The sequence below is a fragment of the Eublepharis macularius genome, chromosome 12, assembly GCF_028583425.1.
Source record: "Eublepharis macularius isolate TG4126 chromosome 12, MPM_Emac_v1.0, whole genome shotgun sequence".
Lineage (NCBI taxonomy): Eukaryota > Metazoa > Chordata > Lepidosauria > Squamata > Eublepharidae > Eublepharis > Eublepharis macularius.
Window position 1 is genome coordinate 65258113 of NC_072801.1, and position 20894 is coordinate 65279006.

At 47.1% G+C, this 20894-nt stretch overlaps 1 protein-coding gene across 1 annotated transcript; it reads left to right on the forward strand.

Moving 5' to 3' along the window:
- Positions 1-235: 235 nt before the first annotated feature.
- Positions 236-20352, forward strand: LOC129340526 (serine protease 53-like). The gene is given in 12 exon segments (XM_054995368.1): positions 236-366; positions 368-465; positions 6367-6393; positions 7327-7495; positions 8744-9024; positions 10339-10505; positions 11912-12128; positions 12818-12968; positions 13160-13419; positions 15695-15858; positions 18043-18274; positions 19016-20352. Coding segments are annotated over 12 exon segments (1914 nt in total). The 3' UTR covers positions 19033-20352.
- The last annotated feature ends 542 nt before the right edge of the window (positions 20353-20894 follow it).

Below are 20894 nucleotides of genomic sequence, written 5' to 3' on the forward strand. Positions count from 1 at the left end.
TGTTTGTAAAGTGTCCATATTTCATAGATGCTTTAATAAAAATACAAAATGTTGCATATTCCCTTATATGTCTCCCCCACTTCCACCCTATATGAAAAATACTTTCTGAATCTACCCTGAAAGTGCCTAGGAAGAGGCTGGTGAAACCGCCATAAATCCACTTTTTCCCTTCCTTTTGTCAGGTCAGCAGGACCAATGTTGCCAATACATTGCCAAAGCATACAGAGTCCCAGCGATGACTAACGGCAAGTTCTTACACATGCAGAAAAATGCCACATTGTGCAAGACTGATGAGGTGTGGTGGGGCGGGGTGACCTGGAGCGCCTCCTCCTGCAATGGGCACGAGAGGCATATAAAGCTGGATCCCCGGGGATCAGGCAGACACAAAGAGAAGATCTGCAGAGATGGGAAAGTACACCAAAGAGTTTGCCAGCACAGCACTGCTGTGGCTACTGGTCGTGATGGGTGAGTTCCTGTTGCGTGCAGCCCATGTGCCAGAATTGGTTGAGAGTGGACGGCTGCATGGATGAGCATGTGGGTGGATTTGAGGGGTTGGATGGATGGATGAGGACGTGTCTCCAACTCTCCAAGGGCAGAGGAGTAAATAGCTAGAGAGAGGTTTGGGACAATACAGGGGGCTGTGGCTCAGTGGAATAGCCTCTGCTTTGCATGCAGAAGGTTCCAGGTTCAATCCCTGGCGTCTCCGGGTAAAAGGATCAGGCAGCAGGTGATGTGCAAGACTCCGCCGGAGGCCCTGGAGAGCTGCTGCTGCCAGTCAGAGTAGACAATACTGACCTTGATGGAATGATGGCGAGACTCACTAGAAGGCAGATTTGTGTGTGTGCATTCAGTCTCATGCAGAATTACTCCACTCCAAGTGCCTAATTGAAACCAATAAATTCTGTATAGGATTGAACTGTAAGAGACCGAGAGAGAGAGATGGCGAGCAAGAGATCAGACATATTTGGCTGATGATGGATAGACAGGTGCAGGGGAAGGGGACAGGCAGGAAATAAGTGGGAGATGGACAGACATTTGAAGTAGAGAGAGAATGTTACTTCTGTATATGGATGGATAAGAAAGTGGGGATTTGGGGGCACGTTCAAAACTCCAGCATAAGGTTTTCAGGAAGATCTTGGAAGTGGGCTGCAGTTCCAAAAAAGCTTATGTGGGAATAAAAATGTTGAAGGTACCCCAAGATTCTTCTTTATTCTTACTGCAATGGGGTAAGATGGCCACCCCTCTACAATTGGGGATGGAAGCAGCTCTTTCAATGAGAGGTGTGAGGTCTTGACATTTTCCCGGTAGCCACATCGTTCAAATTGGAAGAGTGGGCATTTATCTCATGGCTAACTAGGGCTCCAGAGATGAGGGAAATGCAGTCCATATGTGCTCAGCAGCACTTACCTCTTCTGGTAGCTTTTGGGTATGGAGAAAACCAGTGCCTGCTAATGCCTATTATGGGGACAAAGCATTCAAGCTACTTCTGAAAGAGGCTGAGATTCCATCAGCAAGCCTGGACTGAAAAGAATCCAAGAAGTTGATTTGTTTAAGTAGTGAATTTGAGCATGACAATCTAATCTCAGGAGGTTTTTTAAAAATTTCTTGTGGCAAAGTGTAGAATACAATTAGCAGTGTTTGTGGAGGACGTTCTAATGGAGCTTCTAGGCCAAAACTCTGCCATATCCACCTGTGTATTTCACCCTCTCTCTCTCTCTTGGAATTAAGCCCTGATTATAGGATGTTGAGTATGCATGGGGTAGAGGTTGCCAACTGATGAAAAAGAAACCCACCCTGCCCTGCTCCTGTGCTCTTAACAGCAGTCTTAGTTCCAGAAATCAGCACAGTGAAATTGTTCATGGGCCCCGAGTTCAGCATTATCCTTAGCTAATGCCTGCTGATCAAGTTATTGTTAGAAAGCACCGGAGCAGGGGCTGGTTAAAAAGTTAGTGACCTTGTGGTGGTGGTGGTGGCGGGAATTATGTAGGAAGGAAATACTTCCCTTCAAATCTGTCACAATAGATTGGATGTAACGGGAGGGTTGGTGTTGGGGGTTGCCTGTCCTCTGATTCATACGAACTCCAAACACAAGGGCAGAGACAAGAGGAAGTGGATGGGCAGCACATCGGGTTCCTCTTTTCCTAACATAACTGTGTATGAAGAACCGGTAGAAATTGTTATGGCAGAGGCTTTGTCCTCTCTGGACTCCTACATTGGGACACTTCTGCCTTTTACAGCTATGCAACACATCAGGTCTCTCTTTCCCTAACATAACTGTGTAGGAAGAACAGATAGAAATTGATTCCTCTTTCTCCTAATATAACTATGTGGGAAGAACTGAGAGAAATCATTACCGCAGGTGCTTTGTACTCTGTGCCCTCCTACACTCAGCAATTGTCTGATGTGCAGAAATTCAAAAGACAGCGCTTTTCTCACATACCCAAAGCCACTCCTGTGGAATCGTTCAGGGACTGCCTCCCTTTTAGTTCGCGGTGAAGTTGCACCTGGTATAACTTAGCATAGATGAGTTTTCTCAAGCTTAGTGTATGTTTTCTTGTGTTTACAGTATACTGGGAGTAGAAAAGAATCCCCCTCCCATTTTGGTACTGGTTGCTGATTCTGCTAGGCTCGGTCCACAAGAGGTGCTTTTAAATGGCTGGCTGACAGGTAGAAATCTAATGGGTGCAGCTTTCTGGCCCAGAGGTTGCAGTGATGGGGATAATGGTCCCTGTTAAATTTCCGCCTGCCCTGCAACCATTAAAGGCATAGAACCTTAAATGATTGATGTAGTTTTATCCAAGAGACCCCGAATCTGGTGCTGGGCATGTTATTCTTCTTTTTCTATATTTGAGGTCCTGCATCTCCTTCCTCTATAGCCTCTATAGCTAGGGAGGCCAAATCTCGGTTGAGATATTCCTGGAATTTTGGAGACAGACCTTGGCGGGGGGGAGAGAGTTTGGGGGAGAGGAAGGACCTCAACGGAGTATAATGCCATAGAGTCCGCCCTCCGAAGCAGCCATTTTCTCCTGGGGAACTGATCGCTGTATTCTGAAGATCAGTTGTAATTACAGGAGCTCTCCAGGCCCCACCTGGAGGCTGGCAACCCTACCAAAAGCTTCCTATGGGCAAGCCTCAGAGGAAGAGAGGAAACCCAGTCCAGTACCTGTCAGTTTTCTGACAAATAATGTGATCAGGATTTTTCAAAAAGGCAAATCCGTCTTTCCTGCCCAAAAAAGGTCCTAGAGCCAGTGCGCCCCCTGCTTTAGCCGTAGAACCTATTACAAATACCAGATGGGGATGCGTGAAATGCTGGTAAAGAATAGCATTCCTCTGCACGTGTGCAGAGTGCTCTTCTGCCCTCACCAGTCCCCACATAGATAGGACAATGAGAAAAAGTGCTTTGACCTGCTGTTTTGGAAAACTCTGGCATCCAAAGGTGTGTGGCTTAGACCTTGAAAATGGCTCCTTTAACCTGTTTTTAAAATTAGTAAGAAGTTCCTAAAAGGGAGGGGTAGCAATCCAGAGATTTTGTTCCTAGGACAGAACAACAAAAGGGCGTGATCAAAGGCGCCAACTGTCTGGACTCATGTACCAGACTAATTGCCCTGTGTTGGCACTATATTTAGAGATGGAGAGGTTCCCCTCCCCCTTCTCAAACTTCTGTAAATTTTGGCAAGAAAAGCAGGCTGGAAAAGTATCCACAACGAGCAGAATTCTATCAGTTCTTTGCCACTCTCTCCCTCTCAGCTTCAATTCAGGCAGCTATTTAAGGAACAGCAGGGAAAGAAGACAAATGGCAAGAGAGGGAAGGATTTCAATCTGTCAGTAAGAGAATTTGGGCGTGGCAGCGAACACCGGATTAAGGATGTTGACCGTGTGTGTATGTGGCAAATTGCCTAATTGGCCCGTGCCGGTTGATTTTCTGCTGAAAAGAAAATGGGGATGACAATTTCCTCTTTCTTGGAGGCCCTGGCAGAAATTTGACTCTGCAGAATCGTTGCCCCTGAGGAAGAGACGCTGAATCACTGTTTACTAGAGAGCTCCTCTGCTCATCACGACTTTCCCTTGCCATTACGCAATAGCTGTTTGATTGAGAAGGCCCAGGGGGGAAAAGTGCATTGACAGGGAAGAAATGTCATCACTCAACCAACCACTGATTCCTGGATCTGGGACCAAATTCACATAGGGAAACGGAATGACCTGAGGTGGTAGATTCTACCGTGAGGGTTACCAGCCTCCAGGTGAGGTCTGGAATTGTGGAATTACAGCTGATCCCCAGACAACAGAGATTAGCTTCCCAGGAGGAAATGGTGGCTTCAGAGAGCAGACTGTATTGTAAATGATACAGATTAGGAAACAAGGAAGTCGCAGAGAGACATCACATTCTGTTTGAGCTCCCTCCCCAAACTCCACCTTTCCCAGGTACTACCACAAATCTCCAGAAATTTCCCAGACCAGACTTGGCAACCCTCTGGACCACCACTGCAGACTGCAAGAAGAACTTAGAGGATAATATTTTGGAAAACTCCATTATGTTAAAAATGCTTCGCTTTTGAGAATCTTGCTGTTCAAAGGACAGCACTTTTCTCTAGTGAGCTAGTTTTCTGCTGGCATGGAATTTCCTTTACAAGAACTGTTTTACCCAGGTATTCTTCTAAGATCAGCTGGACACTCCTAATGGCAGTCTGAGGTGGGATGATACTTCTTTTGGTTAAAGGCATGCTAGAAAATGAAATTGCCCTACAGTCTGTTGTTGTTCAAAATTAGCTTTGAGAACATGTGGGGGCTATGAAACTCCTTAAGTTGTGTGCTTTAGAGATAAAATACAGTCAGTTTTCAGTCAGGGCCTGGGGATGGTAGATAGGGTTGCCAGCCTCCAAGGGGTGGCTGGAGATCTCCCGCAATTATGACTGATCTCCAGACAACAGAAACAACTTTCCCTGGAGAAAATGGCTGCTTTGGAGGGTGAACTCTATGACATTATACACCAATGAGGCTCCTCCCCTCCCCTCCCTGAACGCTGCCCTCTCCAAGCTCCACCCCCCAAATCTCCAGGAGTTTCCCAACCTGGAACTGACAATCCATCCACTTTACATGCAGAAGGGCCCTGGTTCAATTCCAGACATCTCCAGTTTTAAAAGGGCGAAGCACTGGGTGATGTGAAAAGACCTCTGCCTGATTCTGAGGAGCTGCTGCCAGTCAGAGCAGACAATACCGCTTTTGATAGATCAGTGATCCGACTCAGAATAAGGCAGTTTTGTGGGCTGGTGTGTATTCTAGGTGGAATGGGGTGAACCCTGAAGAAGGGCAATTCTAGCAAGTCACATTAGCAAACATTTGAACAAGACACAAACAGGGACACAGACTTACTAGGGACCAGTACCAGAAAATAGGGTCTGCCCTTGGTAAACAGGGGCAGTTGGAACATATAAAAGCAAAGAAGGGATCCAAAGCAGCTTCATTGGGGTTGCTAACAGGTCTGGAGAAAAATGTCCTATTCCCTTTAATGGGCGCTTCATCTTGGAAACGGGCAGCTGAGGCTTTTCATGGCATGGAGGTAAATAATTGTGTTTTATGTGCCGACAAATCACCTCTGACTAGGGTTGCCAGCCTCCAGGTGCTAGCTGGAGATCTGCCGGAATTACAACTGATCTCCAGGCAACAGAGACCAGTTCCCCTGGAGAAAATAGCTGCTTTGAAGGGTGGACTCTATGGAATTATACCCCACTGAGGCCCCTTCCCTTCTCCGAACCCCACCCTCTCCAGGCTCCACCTCCCAAATCTCCAGGAATTTCCCAGCCTGGACCTGGCAACCCTACCTCCGACCAATGGTGACCCTATGTAGGAAAGACCTCCAAAGTGTCCTCTCATTAACAGACTCATTAACAGACTTGCTCAGATCCTGCAAACGGGAGGACGTGGCTTCTTTTATTGAGTCCATCCATCTCATTTTAGGTCTTTCTCTTTTCCTACTGCCTTCTACTAATAATCATCTGGAAAATAAAAACCCATTAAACATCTGTTAGGGACAGGACACCCCACCCCACCCCTGGCAGCTGGCAACTCTAGTCCTATAGGAAAAAGAAAATGAATCTGAAAAATTCCTTTTAAATGGACACAAGCAGAGGTTTTTAGTGCAGCAGCATCTCCACTCAGTGACTTGAAGCACAATCTTAAGCAAAGATACGCCCTTGTGAGTCCTGTTGAGATCAACAGCCTTTGAAGGGTATAAGTTTGTTTAGGATCCCCTATTCAGCCTTTTGTGTCTCCAGTCACAGGTCTCCGCATTCTTGCAAATTTTGCATAACACACAGAAGCGAGATGCATGGAAACAACCATTCTGAACTATTTTTCTCTTCTACCCAGGTATTCTTCTAAGATCAACTACTGGAGGTATGTACTTTGAACTTGATAGATCTCCCTGTCCGTCCTTCCCCCCCCTTTTCAAACTTTCATTAGGTGAACAGAGTAGCCCAGAGAATAAAACGTACATATGATTGGCGCTGAATTTTCCCAAGTGCAAAAAAGCCCTTGAACCTCTTTCAGAGAGGCAGCTGCCAAGATGGCTCCTTAGCGCTTTACTTTGTCTTGGGAGGTAGTTTGGGGAAAAATGAGCATGGGACTCAGTCACCAGCTTTATTAACACAATAAACATTTCACAAAGCCTCACAGGCCTGAACAAAGGCAGGTACTTGCCCCAAGTAGATTATCATCTAAATCTCAACAGCAGGTAAGGCAAGAAAGAGAGAGGGCGGGATCAGAAGTGAACGTGAAAGAAAAGCCTGTTTCCATGTACTTAGGACTTCATGACCTTTGAGGACACAGATTAAGGGGGCTATACCAAAGACTCTTCCAAATTGGCTCATGGCAATTCAACAAAAAAAATTTGAAAATTACATTAAAAACACATAGGAATAAAGAGCAGCAACAAGCCCAGCCGCCTGACCCAAGGAACAGAGCAGCTTGGCCAGACGGAAAGGTCTGGCGCCTCAAGGCCGGTGATGAAGGCGCCTGGTGGACTTCAGGCAGCAGAGGGGAGGGATAATCCAGAAGTATGGGGCCACAACTGAGCAGGCCTTGCTTCAGACGTCAGGGGAACCCAGAGACGGGCTGTTGAGATAAATTTTAAAAACATACCACTGTTTAACTATTTTGGATTCCCCTAGGGAAGTTTGAAGAGGGGGAAGGTCTGTAAATTCTCAGAGATTCTCTACAGCCCTTGATGCAGTCCCAGGGAAAACTGTTAATAACACCGCAGTGTAGATGTGACCTCAGAACGGGTTATTTAGTAGGAAGTGAGTTTGTTACCTTCTTCTTTCTCTCCAGGTCTAACCTGTGGCAAACCAAGACCAATTACCCGGGTGGCAGGTGGAGTGAACGCTCAGAGAGGGGAGTGGCCGTGGCAAGTCAGCATCCAGTACCATGGAGAGCATATTTGTGGTGGAAGCATCATCGGCCATACATTGATCCTGACGGCTGCTCACTGCTTTCTTGAGTAAGGCTTGCTTCTTAGAATGAGTCCATCCATCCCAGTTTCCTACTACACCCCCCATTCCCACCAGTTTCTCATCTGTGGCCCAACCCAGTCAGACCATTAGGTGCCAATCAAACAGGCTTTCCCCTTTTTGCCTTCTGAAAAAAAATAGGAAGGGACCTTTGGAGCGAGAAGTGAACTTTGACCTCTTTGGAGTAATGTAGCCAATTGGCAGCCTTATTTGGCCAGGTTTATTTGCATGCCAAATTTTGATTGGGTGTAGTTGCTCTATAAGTTCAATTCAAATGAGAGAGCCAGGATGCCAAATGAGGGGAAAAGCAGACCAAGTGGTGAGCCTAGGAGAGATAGCAATACCTAGGCTTAGTTGTTAGCGTGGCCAACCCCCAGGTGGTGGCTGGAGCTCTGTTCCAGAATTACAACTGCTCCTAGGCCACAGTGATCAGTTCCCCTGGAGAAAATGGTTGCTTTGGAGTCTATAGCATTATACCTTGCTGAGATCCTTATCCTCCCCAAACCCCTGCCTTCTCCAGACTCCACCCCCAAATCATTAGGAATTTCCCAACCTGGAGCTGGCAACCCTCCCCACGATACATAGCCTTCTAGATTATGCAATGTACTGCTGTTCACATGATCTCAGCGCAGTAGCCTTGAGAGGCAGTGTTGTGTAGTGGTCAGAGAGTCAAAAATCTAGGAGATGGGATTTGAAGTCCCACTCTGCCATGAAGCTCACTGGGTGATATTGGGAATGTCACTCTCTCATACTCACATACCTCTTGGGGCTGTTGTGAAGATGTAAGGTAGGCAATCCATAGGGATGTATATGTTGGGCATCGTGATTGATATAATACTTGTAGTTCCCCGCCCATCCAAAACAAGATTATTACAATATTCATTCAAGATAATATTATTATTACCTCTATGGGGGAGCAGAGGCTGGGAGAGGATACTTAGTGAGTTTGTAACTGAGACAGAATTTGAATTCGGGACTTTGCAACTCCCACTCTTAGCTAGGAAATGACATCAGCCTATTATCAAAATGGTGCCTCAAGACATCTTGCGAGATGGGAGTGGGAGGAAAAGGGTCCTGGGAATGGGCTGGGGGAGCCACACCAGGCTAACGGTGGAGCGGAGCGGAGCAGAGCGGAGCAGAGCTCCTGTCCACCTGTCTTTCATCTGCTGCTCTCTAGGGCTTGTCCTGATCAGCAGAAGGAATAACAAAAATTTCCTTTCTCTCTCCCTCTCCTACAGAATAGGGTACAAGATAGTCCCCCAGGACTGGAAGGTGGTGCTGGGGCAGCTGAAACTGACAGGGGATCTCCCCCGGGGGGAGGAGCGTGACATCTCGGAAATCATCCTTCATGAAAACTACCTTGACTACGAGAAAGGAAACGACATCGCCCTGGTGCGCCTGGCGCAGCCTGTGAAGTTCACCCGAGATATATCCCCCATCTGCCTGCCTTACGCTAATCACCAGTTTGCCTTTGGGACGCAGTGCTGGGTCTCCGGTTGGGGGGACATAGGCATGAACGGTGAGTGAAAAAACAGCACAGGTTAGCAGGGGAGCTTCCAATATGAATTGTCGTTTCATGGGATCTTGCGGAGTGGATTGCGGGGTTTGTATCCTACCCAGGGCTTTTTTTCTGGGAAAAGAGGTGGTGGAACTCAGTGGGTTGCCCTCGGAGAAAATGGTCACATGGGTGGTGGCCCCGTCCCCTGATCTCCAGACAGAGGGGAGTTGAGATTGCCCTCTGTGCCGCTGAGCGAGGTGGAGGGCAATCTAAACTCCCCTCTGTCTGGAGATCAGGGAGCGGGGCCACCGGCCATGTGACCATTTTCAAGATGTTCCGGAACTTCGTTCCACTGTGTTCCTGCTGGAAAAAAGCCCTGATCCTACCACTCCATTGAGTCAAGCGTGATGCATCAGAGGAAGGCCTCTGAGGCCAGCGGAAGGCTTCAGCCAAGCTGAGTGGTAGGATGTAAGCTGAGCAGAGTGGTAGGATGTAAGGCAGTGTTCCCAGAAGCTGCAAGCAGAGATCCCTCAAATTGACAGACAAGTAACCTAGCAGGTTCAGTGAAAAAAAAGGGGCTTGGTATGCACCCATTTATTTAATATGTTCTTATCCCGTCCTTCCTTGGGAGGGAAGTCTGCATGGTATAGCTCGATCTTGGCAGCTAAGCAGGGTTGGAACTTTGATGGGAGACCTCCAAGGAAGGCTCTGCAGAGGAAGACAATTGTAACCCCCTCTGCTTCGCACTTGCCTTGAAAGCCCCTTGCTGGGGTCTCCATAAGTCAGTGGCAACTTGATGGCACGTGCATATGTAGGTATCCCGGCCCTCCTTCCAAGAGTTGAGGGCAGCCTGCATGGTTCTCTCCCCACCTCCATTTTTTCCTCTTATGAGCTGTGTGTGTGACTGGTCCAGGATCACCCAGAGAGTTTCATGGCCAGTGGGGGTTTGAACCTGGATCTCCCAGGCCCCAGTCTGTCAGTCTAACGGTTGTGCCACGGGCTCCCCCTCCTCCTCGTCATCCCTTTTTCTGTGGCACTTCTGCTGTAATGCAGAAGCTGGAAAGACCAATCCCTGTGTGGTTGACAGACTCCTGGCTCTGGAATGAAGTGGGGTTCAAGGAGGAGGCAAAGGGACCCTCACCCTGTGAATGGTCTGGGAACACCTGAAGCAGTAAGGTTAACTGAGGTTAAGCTGGCATGAATGAGGTCAGTCCCAAATCTATGGGAACCCCATGTAGCATCAATATAGCTTCATTAAACATCTGGCTTAGGATGTGAAGAAGGGCCAGAATCCCAGCATTCTAATCTCTCATCCCCCCACCCTGCTTCTTGCAGCTTCTCTGTCGGACCCTATGCATCTCCAGGAGATGACCCTAGACCTGCTGTCGAGAGACACCTGTAACTGCATTTACAACAACCTGCGGGACAGGAAGATCATCCGCCCTGCCAAGCCCGGCATGGTCTGTGCCATGACTCCTGACCGCAAGAGGGGGCCCTGCAAGGTCAGTGGGAAACTTGCGTGATTCTCTCAAAGGAGGGAGAAACAGGTCTGGTGCTTTATACAGATGTGCTCACAGCTACAGCAAACCAACAAAGCTTCTCTCCTTTTTCAAACTCAGCCCCCCCTCCCCAGGTTTCTAGGCTGCAGAGACATAGGCGGTATCTAGTGAAGGAATCCAGAGGGGGGAGATGAATGGAATAACGAGCACCCAATAAAACAATGGGATAAGGCTTTAAGCCATATACCTGTTTGCTATGGATCCTTACTAAAGGTTTAAGCACAGTGTCTAATTGTTGGTGGTGTAATTCACAAGAAGCAGCTTTTAAGCATATGTTTTGGACATGTTCAGTCACTCAGCTCTTTCGGGAGGAAGTTATGAATCATATTAATTGTGTATTAGGATATTCATTTATTTTTGAGGATGTTCATGTACTGTTAAACTATTTGCCTGTCTCTTGGAATCTAACCAGGGCTCATTTTGAGGGGGAACGCACAGGAACACCATTCCGGCAGTTCCCCAAAGAAGTCACATGTTAGGTGGCCCCGCCCACCTGACTCTTGGCCATTTTGTGCCTATTTCAGCCTGGATTGGAGCCGAAACAGCCAGGATCGGGGACAAAACGGCCCAGTTCGGACCCAAAATGGCCAGGATCAGGCCCAAAACAGCCAGGATTGGTCCTGAAATGGCCAGGATCGGGCCTCTGATGGGTGGTGAAATCACTCTCCTACTCAGCAGTGGTCTGATCCTGATTCCTGACCATTTTGGGCTCCTTTTCAGCCATTTTCAGACCCTTTTTGCCATTTTGGGCCCAATTTCGGCCCTGAATGGGTCCAAAACAGCCAGGATAGGTGATGTCAGGGGGTGTGGCATATGCAAATCAGTTATGCTAATGACACGCTTCTGATGATGGCAAGGGGGTGGCATATGCTGATGAGTTATGCTAATGAGTTCCTCCAGCTCTTTTTCTGCGAAATGACCCCTGAATCTAACTGATGGGCAGTGGCAATGGACCCTCCATGCCCTTACAGTTGCTAAAACACTTAAACACTGGAAAGACAAATGTCCACCTCCTGGAAATCACTGGACTGAGGACCTTATAAACTTTCCAGCATTTGAATGTAGAGCATATAGATGGCAATTGGGTGTGGACTGATTTTTAGCTACTTGGAAACTTTTTAAAGATTTGCTAACAGTGTTTTTGTAGCCAGCACTGTTTTCTTTTTTCTTTTCTTTTTGTTTTGTACTAATAAAAATAAATTTTTGAAAACAAGGAATCCTTAGGGAGACTGGGCAAGGTTTCCACTGGAGAAGAGGTGGGACTTCAGGGCTCCTAAGAAAGGAAAGATTGGCCCACAGCTGTGTCACAGCGTACAAAAAATAGTAAAAAGCCTCTCTTTTTGTCTCAGGGTGATTCAGGCGGACCGCTGGTTTGCTTGGAGGATGGCCAATGGTTCCAGGCAGGGATTATGAGTTTCTCCATGGGCTGTGAACGTTTCAATGGGCCTATAATCCTGACAGAGACCAAGGCCTATGCTGACTGGATCCAGAGCCATGTCAAAGGGGCTACCTTTGCTAATCAGACAGAGCCCCGGCCCAATACAACGGACAAATATTTGTGTACAGGTATGGTTCTTTATTCTCTAGGGGCTTTTGTTCACACCAACAATCTGCTCTACAAAACAGAAAAATAACCACAAAAATATCAGATATTTAGAAAAGATACTCTAGAAAGAAATCCCAAAGGTCAGGAAGATTTTGCCAGCCTTCTAAAGTAGGACAATTTCTCAATTCCAAAGCAAGACCTTAAGTAATTAAGTCCAATAAGTAAATCCAAAGGGCCACAGCTGTACAGGTCCTCCCCCTAGTGGTAGGTGTTTGTATTGCACAGACAATGGATACCTGAAGAAGCTTAATCTGACACGAGAAAGGGATGATGGGAAGATTGCTATGGAGAGGGGCAGTCTCTATATCGACCCCAGGCATTATGAAGCATAAGCCTGGAAACATAACAGCAAATCAGTGTAGCTGACCAAACAAAGCCTGCACATGCTCCTGTTCCCTGACATTTTAACTCAAGACAGGCTGGAGTATTTTGTTTCAGCTGGAACTTCTGGCTCATCTTCAAGGGCAGCCCCATGTAAATCCCCCCCCTACAGTAGTCAAGCATGGGAGGTTCAAAATCATATGAAGCAAATCCTTTGTCCTTGTATGTAACTTGATGGGTTTGGGTTCTAAGCCAAATTCAATGGGATCTGGTTGGCTTTGGGGAGTAGAAGGTGTTGGGACTACTTCATATTTTACTCTGTTTCCAGGCTGTGGGACACTGAAACAGGACACACCTGGCTTGGGTGCAGAGGGACTCTGGCCATGGTATGTGAGCCTGCAGCACAATGGGCAGCATACCTGCGGAGGCACCTTGATCTCAGAAGACTGGATCGTGACAGCTGCACAGTGCTTCATTGGGTAAGCAAAGGGGACTGGGCGGGAAATGGCCCATGTGGGGACATGAAGCATGCTGGGTAAATAGCAGCAAGCATGCCACTCTGTGCTAACATCTTGATTCAGTGCCAAGAAAAGCCAGATTTTACAGCCTCGAGTTAAATTATTCAGAGCAAAGTATAGTGTGTATAATGAAGTTTGCTGTTGTCTTGCAGGCGCCAGGAACTTGAGGGCTGGGAGGTCCTGCTGGGCGAGAAGAAGGTGGGGTTAAAACACGAGTGGCAAGAGAGGAGGTCTCTTCGGAACATTGTCCTCCATGGCCTCTACCTCAACGTAACCGAAGGGTCTGATATTGCTGTGGCCCAATTGGCCCATCCCGTAGAGTTCAACGACTACATCCGGCCGATCTGCGCCCCGTATAAAACCCACAAGTTCCCATTCAGCTCTACCTGCTGGACCCGTGGACGGAAAATGGGTATGTGGAGTGGGGACAGAGGACTACACGGGCATTCTCTTCCAGGAGCCATTAGCTTTAATCCCAGAACATGACAATCACACAAAGCTGATTCATGAAACTAAGCAGTTGGTAGTGAATGCCAGATAGGGTCTTATCTTAGGCCTAGGCTAACTGAGGTGGCAGATCTCTCTGTCAGGGCTATACCATTGTTGGGGAGGCTCGCATAATTTAGTGCTCCCTTGTACAAAATAATTCCATTCACTCAGAAAAGTGGCATGGAAAGGCAAGCGTATACCTCTCTCCCCCAACATGCAGTAACCGTCAACTGCAGTATGAAGTGGTACAGTCCAGTCAGAGGCTGATCATCTAGTTCATAGTCTGAAGGCTGAAACAGAGAAGATCACCCATCTCACTCTGTCCATAAAACAGAAAATGTAGTCAGTTCCAGCCGCATTTTTCCCCAGGGGAAAGGAGAGGAGGATTAACCCTTCCAACTTCCTTCTGCTTAGTTCCACCAACTCCCACAGCTCTGCTATTAGCATTTTCAAGGAGAAAGGATGTGTCCTTTAAAAACACAGTTCAAATGCTAATAACAAATCAGGGGAGCCCAATTTCAAATAGTGAAGAGAAGTGGAAGTTCATAGAATCATAGAGAGCCAGTTTTGTGTAATGTTTAAGAGCAGCAGGACTCTAATCGGGAGAGCCGGGTTTGATCCCCCACTCCTCTGCTTGAAGCCGGCTGGGTGACCTACAGTCAGTCACAGCTCTCTCAGAGCTCTCTCAGCCCCACCCCACCTCACAAGGTGATTGTTGTGAGGATAATAATAATACACTTTGTAAACCGCTCTGAGTGGACATTAAGTTGTCCTGAAGGGCGGTATAAAAATCAAATGTTGTTATTATTATTGGAAGGGACCTCCAGGGTCATCGAGTCCAACCCCCTGCACAACGCAGGCAATTCACAACTACCTCCCCCCTCACACACCCAATTATCCCTGCTCCATGCCCAGAAGATGTCAAAAGTGGAAGGGTTAAACCCTCTGTTCCTTCCCTGAACAACCCAAAGCAAACCGAGGGGCTGCACTTTGTATTTTATAGACTGAATGGGATGCCTGATTTTTTCACTGGGAGATGCTGTTGCAGTCGTCCTGATTGCAGGCTTCCTAGGGGCAGCTGGTCAGCCGCTGTGTGAACAGATGCTGGGCCTTTGACTGCATCCAGCATAGCTATTCTTATGTTCTTCTGTTTGAGGCCAAGTCCCATGTCCGCAGTTAGTTTCACTTTAAGGACACTTTGAAGAGCGGGGGAGGACCAGACTTCCCCAACATTCTCCCAAAGTCCCATCGCCACAGCCTCCACTATCACCAGGCACCTTTTGCCTCTGAGATGCAGACTGAGCTGGGATGGACAGTTGGTGCTCCCTGGTGAATGTCAGTTTGGTTCTGGGGCCTCCAGTTCTGATCTGTAGTATGGCCTAGGCTCTTTGGGGATATGCTTTGTTTCCTCTTCTCAGGAAGTATCAGGAGTACAAGGTGGTTTCCCCCTTCCTTGAGTTTGTAGAATTGGGAAGAAAAGGGCTGAAGAGTCCCCTTTACATACAGCCTGTCACAAGGGAAGACTATGAGCCAAGCTACAAGTGACGAATGACACTTGAACGGCAAGTGAACAGACTCACGTGTATTCCTTCCTGTTCGCTTGCGTTCCACTTGCGTTCCAAGTGGAGTGCAAGCGAACAGGGAGAATTCGCAGAAGGGATGTTCAGTCTCAGGCAAGAGTGGCCTTATACTGAACACTACGTAGTGATCGAGTGGAGCGCAAGTGAACAGGGAGGAATACACGTGAGTCTATTCACTTGCCGTTCAAGTGTCATTCGTCACTTGTAGCTTGGCTCTATGAAACCCTCCATGGATCAAATGGTGCCTAACATGCTACAAGAAGAGAGCACGTTGCATTGCAGAGCAGACAACTACAGGCCACGCAACTGAGTGAGCCAAGCCACCGTGCTAGAAAAGATATCTGCTTCATCCTCCCGGATCCCTAAAGACCATGGCCTGGGGGGATACTTCCAGCCCAGTTCAAAATATGGTGATTTAGTTAGATCCAAGCAAGAGCACATCCCATTAAGCTCCCAGTTTACCCAGCATTCTTCTTCCAGTTGTGGAAGTCCCTGATATTTCAGAAGAAAAGGATTGGTGGAAAGGAAATCCCAAGGGCTGATGTGGCGACGGGGAATCCTATGGCAGGATTTGGAGCTTCTCCTCTTAACCAAATATATTTCCCCATGTTTTTGCAGATAAGCCTCATATGCTGAGTTCTCCAGGGGGTGTGGAGGTAAAAATCCTTGGCCCCCGGACTTGTAACTGCCACTACAATGTGACCAGTGACCCTGGCCATGAGATCCCCATCAGATCCGACATGCTGTGTGCGATGCCCCATAAAAGCACCATGCGCTGTGAGGTAAGAAGCCATCACCCATCGGGGGATAGGAAAGGGGACAGGGTCTTATCACTTCTTAAGTGTTCAGTATAGGGCCACTCTTGTCTGAGACTGAACATCCCTTTTGCGAATTCTCATGAGCCCCAATCCATCAGGGTGGTCTCCTTTGCAAGCCCTCCTGAAACGATTGTGAGCTTTTCCATACTTCTCAGTGGTTCATGCACAAGAAATTTCCCAGTGGATTCTTACCGTGCACCACATCTGTCTGCTTCCTGCTCAGTTGCATTTGATGGTGCTCCCCGAGGCAGCAGGCTGACATTACCCTGTGGTAGGACCGCCTTTGCATGCTCAGGGAACAAGCGGTCAACTCCAAGCTAAACTCCTTCTTATTCCTGTATTCCTGAAATTGCTCTGGCTGAGAGCCAGTACAGAGATAGATGAATGAAGCCTGCAAGTAACCGCTCCTGCAATGTTAGCAGAAAAACACTGCAATCCTAAACAGAGTTACTCCAGTCTAAATCCATTGAAATCAACGGGCTTAGACCGGAGTAACTCTGCTTACGATGGCATTGTAAGAGAGCCAGCATGGTGCAGTGGTTAGAGTTTCAGACTAGGATCTGGGAGACCCAGGTTCAAATCCTGTCTGCCATATGCAAGCTTGCTGGCTGACCTTTGACCAATCAGACACTCTCAGCCTAACCTACCTCACAGGATTGTTGTGAGGATGGAACAGAAAACAGTATCAGCTGTTTTGAGTTCCCATTGGGGAGAAAGTCAGGGTATAAATAAAGTAAATAAATAAATGCAATATTGCAGCTTGTTTTCCACCTGTGGAAGAATCACAAATTTATGATCTTCTCATGTATAGAAATGGGTAAGGGTTGATTACACTCATTTATTAGGTGTGAACTTTTCATAATTAAAAAAAAATAGTTTGATCTAAATGTGGCCTGCTGTACCCCGCAATTCACTGGCTATCGGACATACAGAGAAAGCCAGAAAGCTGCTTTGGAGTGTGTGTGTTTAAAGAGGATTTAGGCACGAGACTTTCAGATCCTCTACTTTTGGGTAGAACAGCAACCATCTTGGGGATTAATTCTTTGGGTCTGGATTGACTGTCCCACCCACCCACCCCCTGCAATGGTCTTAAATGCCAGCTGCCAGAGTGTGTGCGCCGGAATCTCCGTTTTTGGCCCTAGGATCCAGGCAAGGTTGTCTCCAGCAAGAGACCTCCCCACCCGCCCCATTCCTGTATGTGAAATATCTGAACGGCTGGGCCTTGTGGGAAGAAAACTAAGCGAGTCTACGACTAAGGCTACGATTCAGTTATCCGATGTTTATCCGATGCACATCCAAAGAGAGAGATGAATTGGGAAAAGGCAACAAAGATGACCCCATAAAAGTACAGTTTCTAGCAAAAGGATTCTCTGGTTTTTATGCCCTCCCTGCCAGGTGGGTTAACGATGCCAAGCGTCATACTTAGAAGCTGACAAAGCTGCCCTTCTTGCTAGCCTGTTCCAACGTTTCTCCCTCAGCCCTCGCCTCCTTTCCCAAGCACATGGATAGAGGACAGCCCCCGGGAGCTGTCCAAACTTCTTGGGGTGCTGAAATTCTCAATAAGAACAAACTATTATTCTCCAGATGTATCAGTTTTAAATCTGAAAGTGCCTGGCATTTTCTGCTATCTAGGGACAGTCCACCGAAGAACTAGTTGACTTCATCTGTCAGTTCTCCTACCTCCCCTACCCCAGGAAAACAGAAAAGGGAACCTGGTAATTCTGGCTCCACTCCTTCCCTCCTTGAATCCCATTCCACCCCTGGATGAGAACTCACTTATGAGTTCTTGCCACATTATTCTAACTTGGTAGAAGCCAGCTTTCTTGCCAAAACTGGGCTTGTGCTGAAAACCATTAGGAACCATTAATCTTAGTGGTCATACTGGTTTTTAATATAGAAGCTAATGTGAACTTATGGGTACTGCTATTAATATCACTGAGCTGTACTAAAAAGCTACTATTGGCATTGACTGTTCCTTTCAATATGTTGTGATTTGGATGTTTGTTGTTTATAAAGCGGTGGATATACAGGAAATTATATATCTATACACACATGAATACAGACACATTTTGTATCAGGCTTTGGTGGTATCGTCTTTTTGGCATCTGGCATACTGAAAGGATAATCTTTCTGCTTTTGGGCCTCTAGGAGAGCATTGGGGAACCTCTGATTTGCAATGAGAAGGGCTCCTGGTTTTTGGCGGGTATCTCCAGCTTCGGAAAGGGCTGCGGGACTGTGATGCGTCCAGGAGTTTACACAGCAGTCAATGCCTACGAGGACTGGATCATGGAACTTGTGTGGTCTGCTTACTACGATGTGCAAACACCTCCTGGCCCAGTCGTGAAGGACGAAGATAGCTGTCTGAACAATAATCCTACAGGTAGGATGGAGAAACCCATTGAATCCTGACCGTCCTGGCATTAGGGGGTAATTTCTTGGAGTCATAGAAACAGGATGGCTGTTTGGATGCTCACAGTTTATGCTTCCTGCTCTCTCTGGATGTGATCCAAAAATCCATACATGCGTTTGCTTTGCTGAGATTTTGTTGCTGGCTTCCCCATACATGATGCACCTGCAAAAACTGACTGCCAAACCGAGAGTCCCATGTCTCTTGCCATCATGGCAGCGATCATCTTGTAGGGAATCCCACAGTTGGAATGCTGTTTTGTACTTGGAACCAATAGGCCAGTTATTATGCGTTTATGTTCTCCTTGAGCAAGAAGATCAGAGGTGTACAATAGAGTGACCCAGTTCTTTTATTCTCTGTGAAAACAATGTAGGTAGAGAGACAATGATTTACCCCAAACTACCCAATGGACAAGGATTAGAACTCGGGTTCTGCCCTTCCAAGTCCAGCACTCTTGCCGGCTGCACTATAGTGGCCGCCTGGCTTTCTTGTCAAGAGACAAAGCCCTGCTAGATCTTAGGAGCCCTTTCCAGATCAGAAAGAACATAGCAGCACTGTGGCTGCTGCCTCTCCAAGTCCTCCGTACCTGGCTGAAGCAAATGGCAGAGCCCAGTGGCGTTCTTCCTAGCCTCCCCTATTGCTTTAAAGTCAGTAAAATCTCATCTGCTGAAGCCACACAGAGAAATAAGTTTGCTCTGCTTTCTCTTTTTGCAGGAGCAGGTAACAGGTAGCAGGCAGTGAGAAGACAAAACTCAAGACAAAAGACTCGGTGGAATCAACATCCCGTTTTCCCTCCTGCTGATCTGCCTCCAGCTGAAAGGGCCTTTGAGAGGCATTGGTTCTCCATCATGCGCCTGACTCTTGGGGGTGGGGGAGCTGTTCAAAGCTTCCAGCCCAGGATTTAGTCCTTACAATTTCAGAAGCAATCAGGTCACCATCTGCATTGGGGTGGGGGTCACTTATTAGACATGAATGCCAAATGGCATTAGGGACCCTCCCATACCAAACACAGTCGGAAACACTACCCAACTGCGATTGCTGCTCAGGTGGTTTTCCTCTCCCTCCTGTTTTACAGACAGAAAAACTGAAACCTGGGCTGGTCTAATGACCCACCATGGAAGACAGTTTGGAGCAAGTCTCTCATTCTACCTCACAAGCTTGTTGTGAGGGGTAGAACGATACTGTAAGCCACTTACAGTAACACAACACTGCTACCATATCTGTCTGCTATCATGGGAAAATCAGACCCAAAGAGCCAGCCTTGGCATCTTGCCCAGAGCTAATCTGAACTGGTTTGACACTGATGTTAGGACTGAACTGTTATGTATGTAGTCAACTCGCTTGTATTCTGCAAGCACAAGCATGTTTCAGCTGCTACTGGAAATTCCACCCCAACGCTGCTTCTAGTATGTCCAGAGGGAGGAAGATTTCCACAAATCAAACATTTCATCCCACCCACAGCCCTGATCGCTCTGCACAGGTGTCAATGGCAGAGCAAACTTGGAAGGGCGGGTGGACCAATGTCCCACCTTTCACACTGCCCTGGTAAAGAGGTTCTGAGTCTACGAAATTTCAGTTTCTTAAATTACACGGAATCTCAGTTCCTCTATCCAGTGGTCAGCGCCAACTGCTTTCCGTCCTACAAAAAGTTCAGTGTTTAAACATTTCAACCACCCTGCCAGATCGGTAGGCATAAAGCCAGAGACTTGTCCAAGGCAGCCTCCTCTGCGGGCTTCATAGCTGAGCAGTATGTTGAACCTGAGTTGCCGCCTCTCAGCCCTGCACTTAAGCCTTCAGCCCACACTGACTGCTCTCAAACACCAGTGCTGCTTATAAACCGATCGTGGCTCATGAAGCAACCGCTGTTCGGGCAAGAACTGGAATCCAGCCCTTATGTTGCAAATTCTTCGAATATCTTATTGTGCCAATCCTGATTTTTTTTTTACTTTTTTAATTGTAAGACTGACATGGCTCTGAGTATATATGTATGTGTGTGTAAGTACATATTTATTTTAATATGTATTAAATAAATTATTTGAAGAAAACGGTTATTCTCTAGAGGCTCTCGCAGTATTTCTGTTCAGGAGACTATGAAACAGGTACACACCCATAGGCTGCGAAACTCTACAACTGCTTTAGAAAATTTTAACAGAACAGGGACTCCTCCAAAGCATTTCTAATATGGGCTACAGTGTGCCCACACCAATCAGTCGAAGGACGGATTCTTCCTGCAGTAATGACTGCTTATCTTGTATACTTCAAAATACCAAACAGAAATTTCAGATTTGTCACAGCAACATAACCAACTATTTTTATAGGTAAAGAAGTTTTAGATTTTTTTTTACTACTGAGGAAGGTAAGTTGCTTGGCTCCAGAGGATTTCTGAGAATGGAGGAGAAGGCAATTTTCACTAACTTATTCCAAAGGGCAAATCCTAAACATTGCAATGAATACATAGCCTGGCTGGAGCCTCCATAGAGCAATTTCTCCTCTTTTAGCAGTCCCTGCACCACCCACTGACCATCTGACACAAGGCCTTGAACTTGTGTTTCTCCTCCACTATGGATAACTGATTTCTGGATAGCTAAGCTTT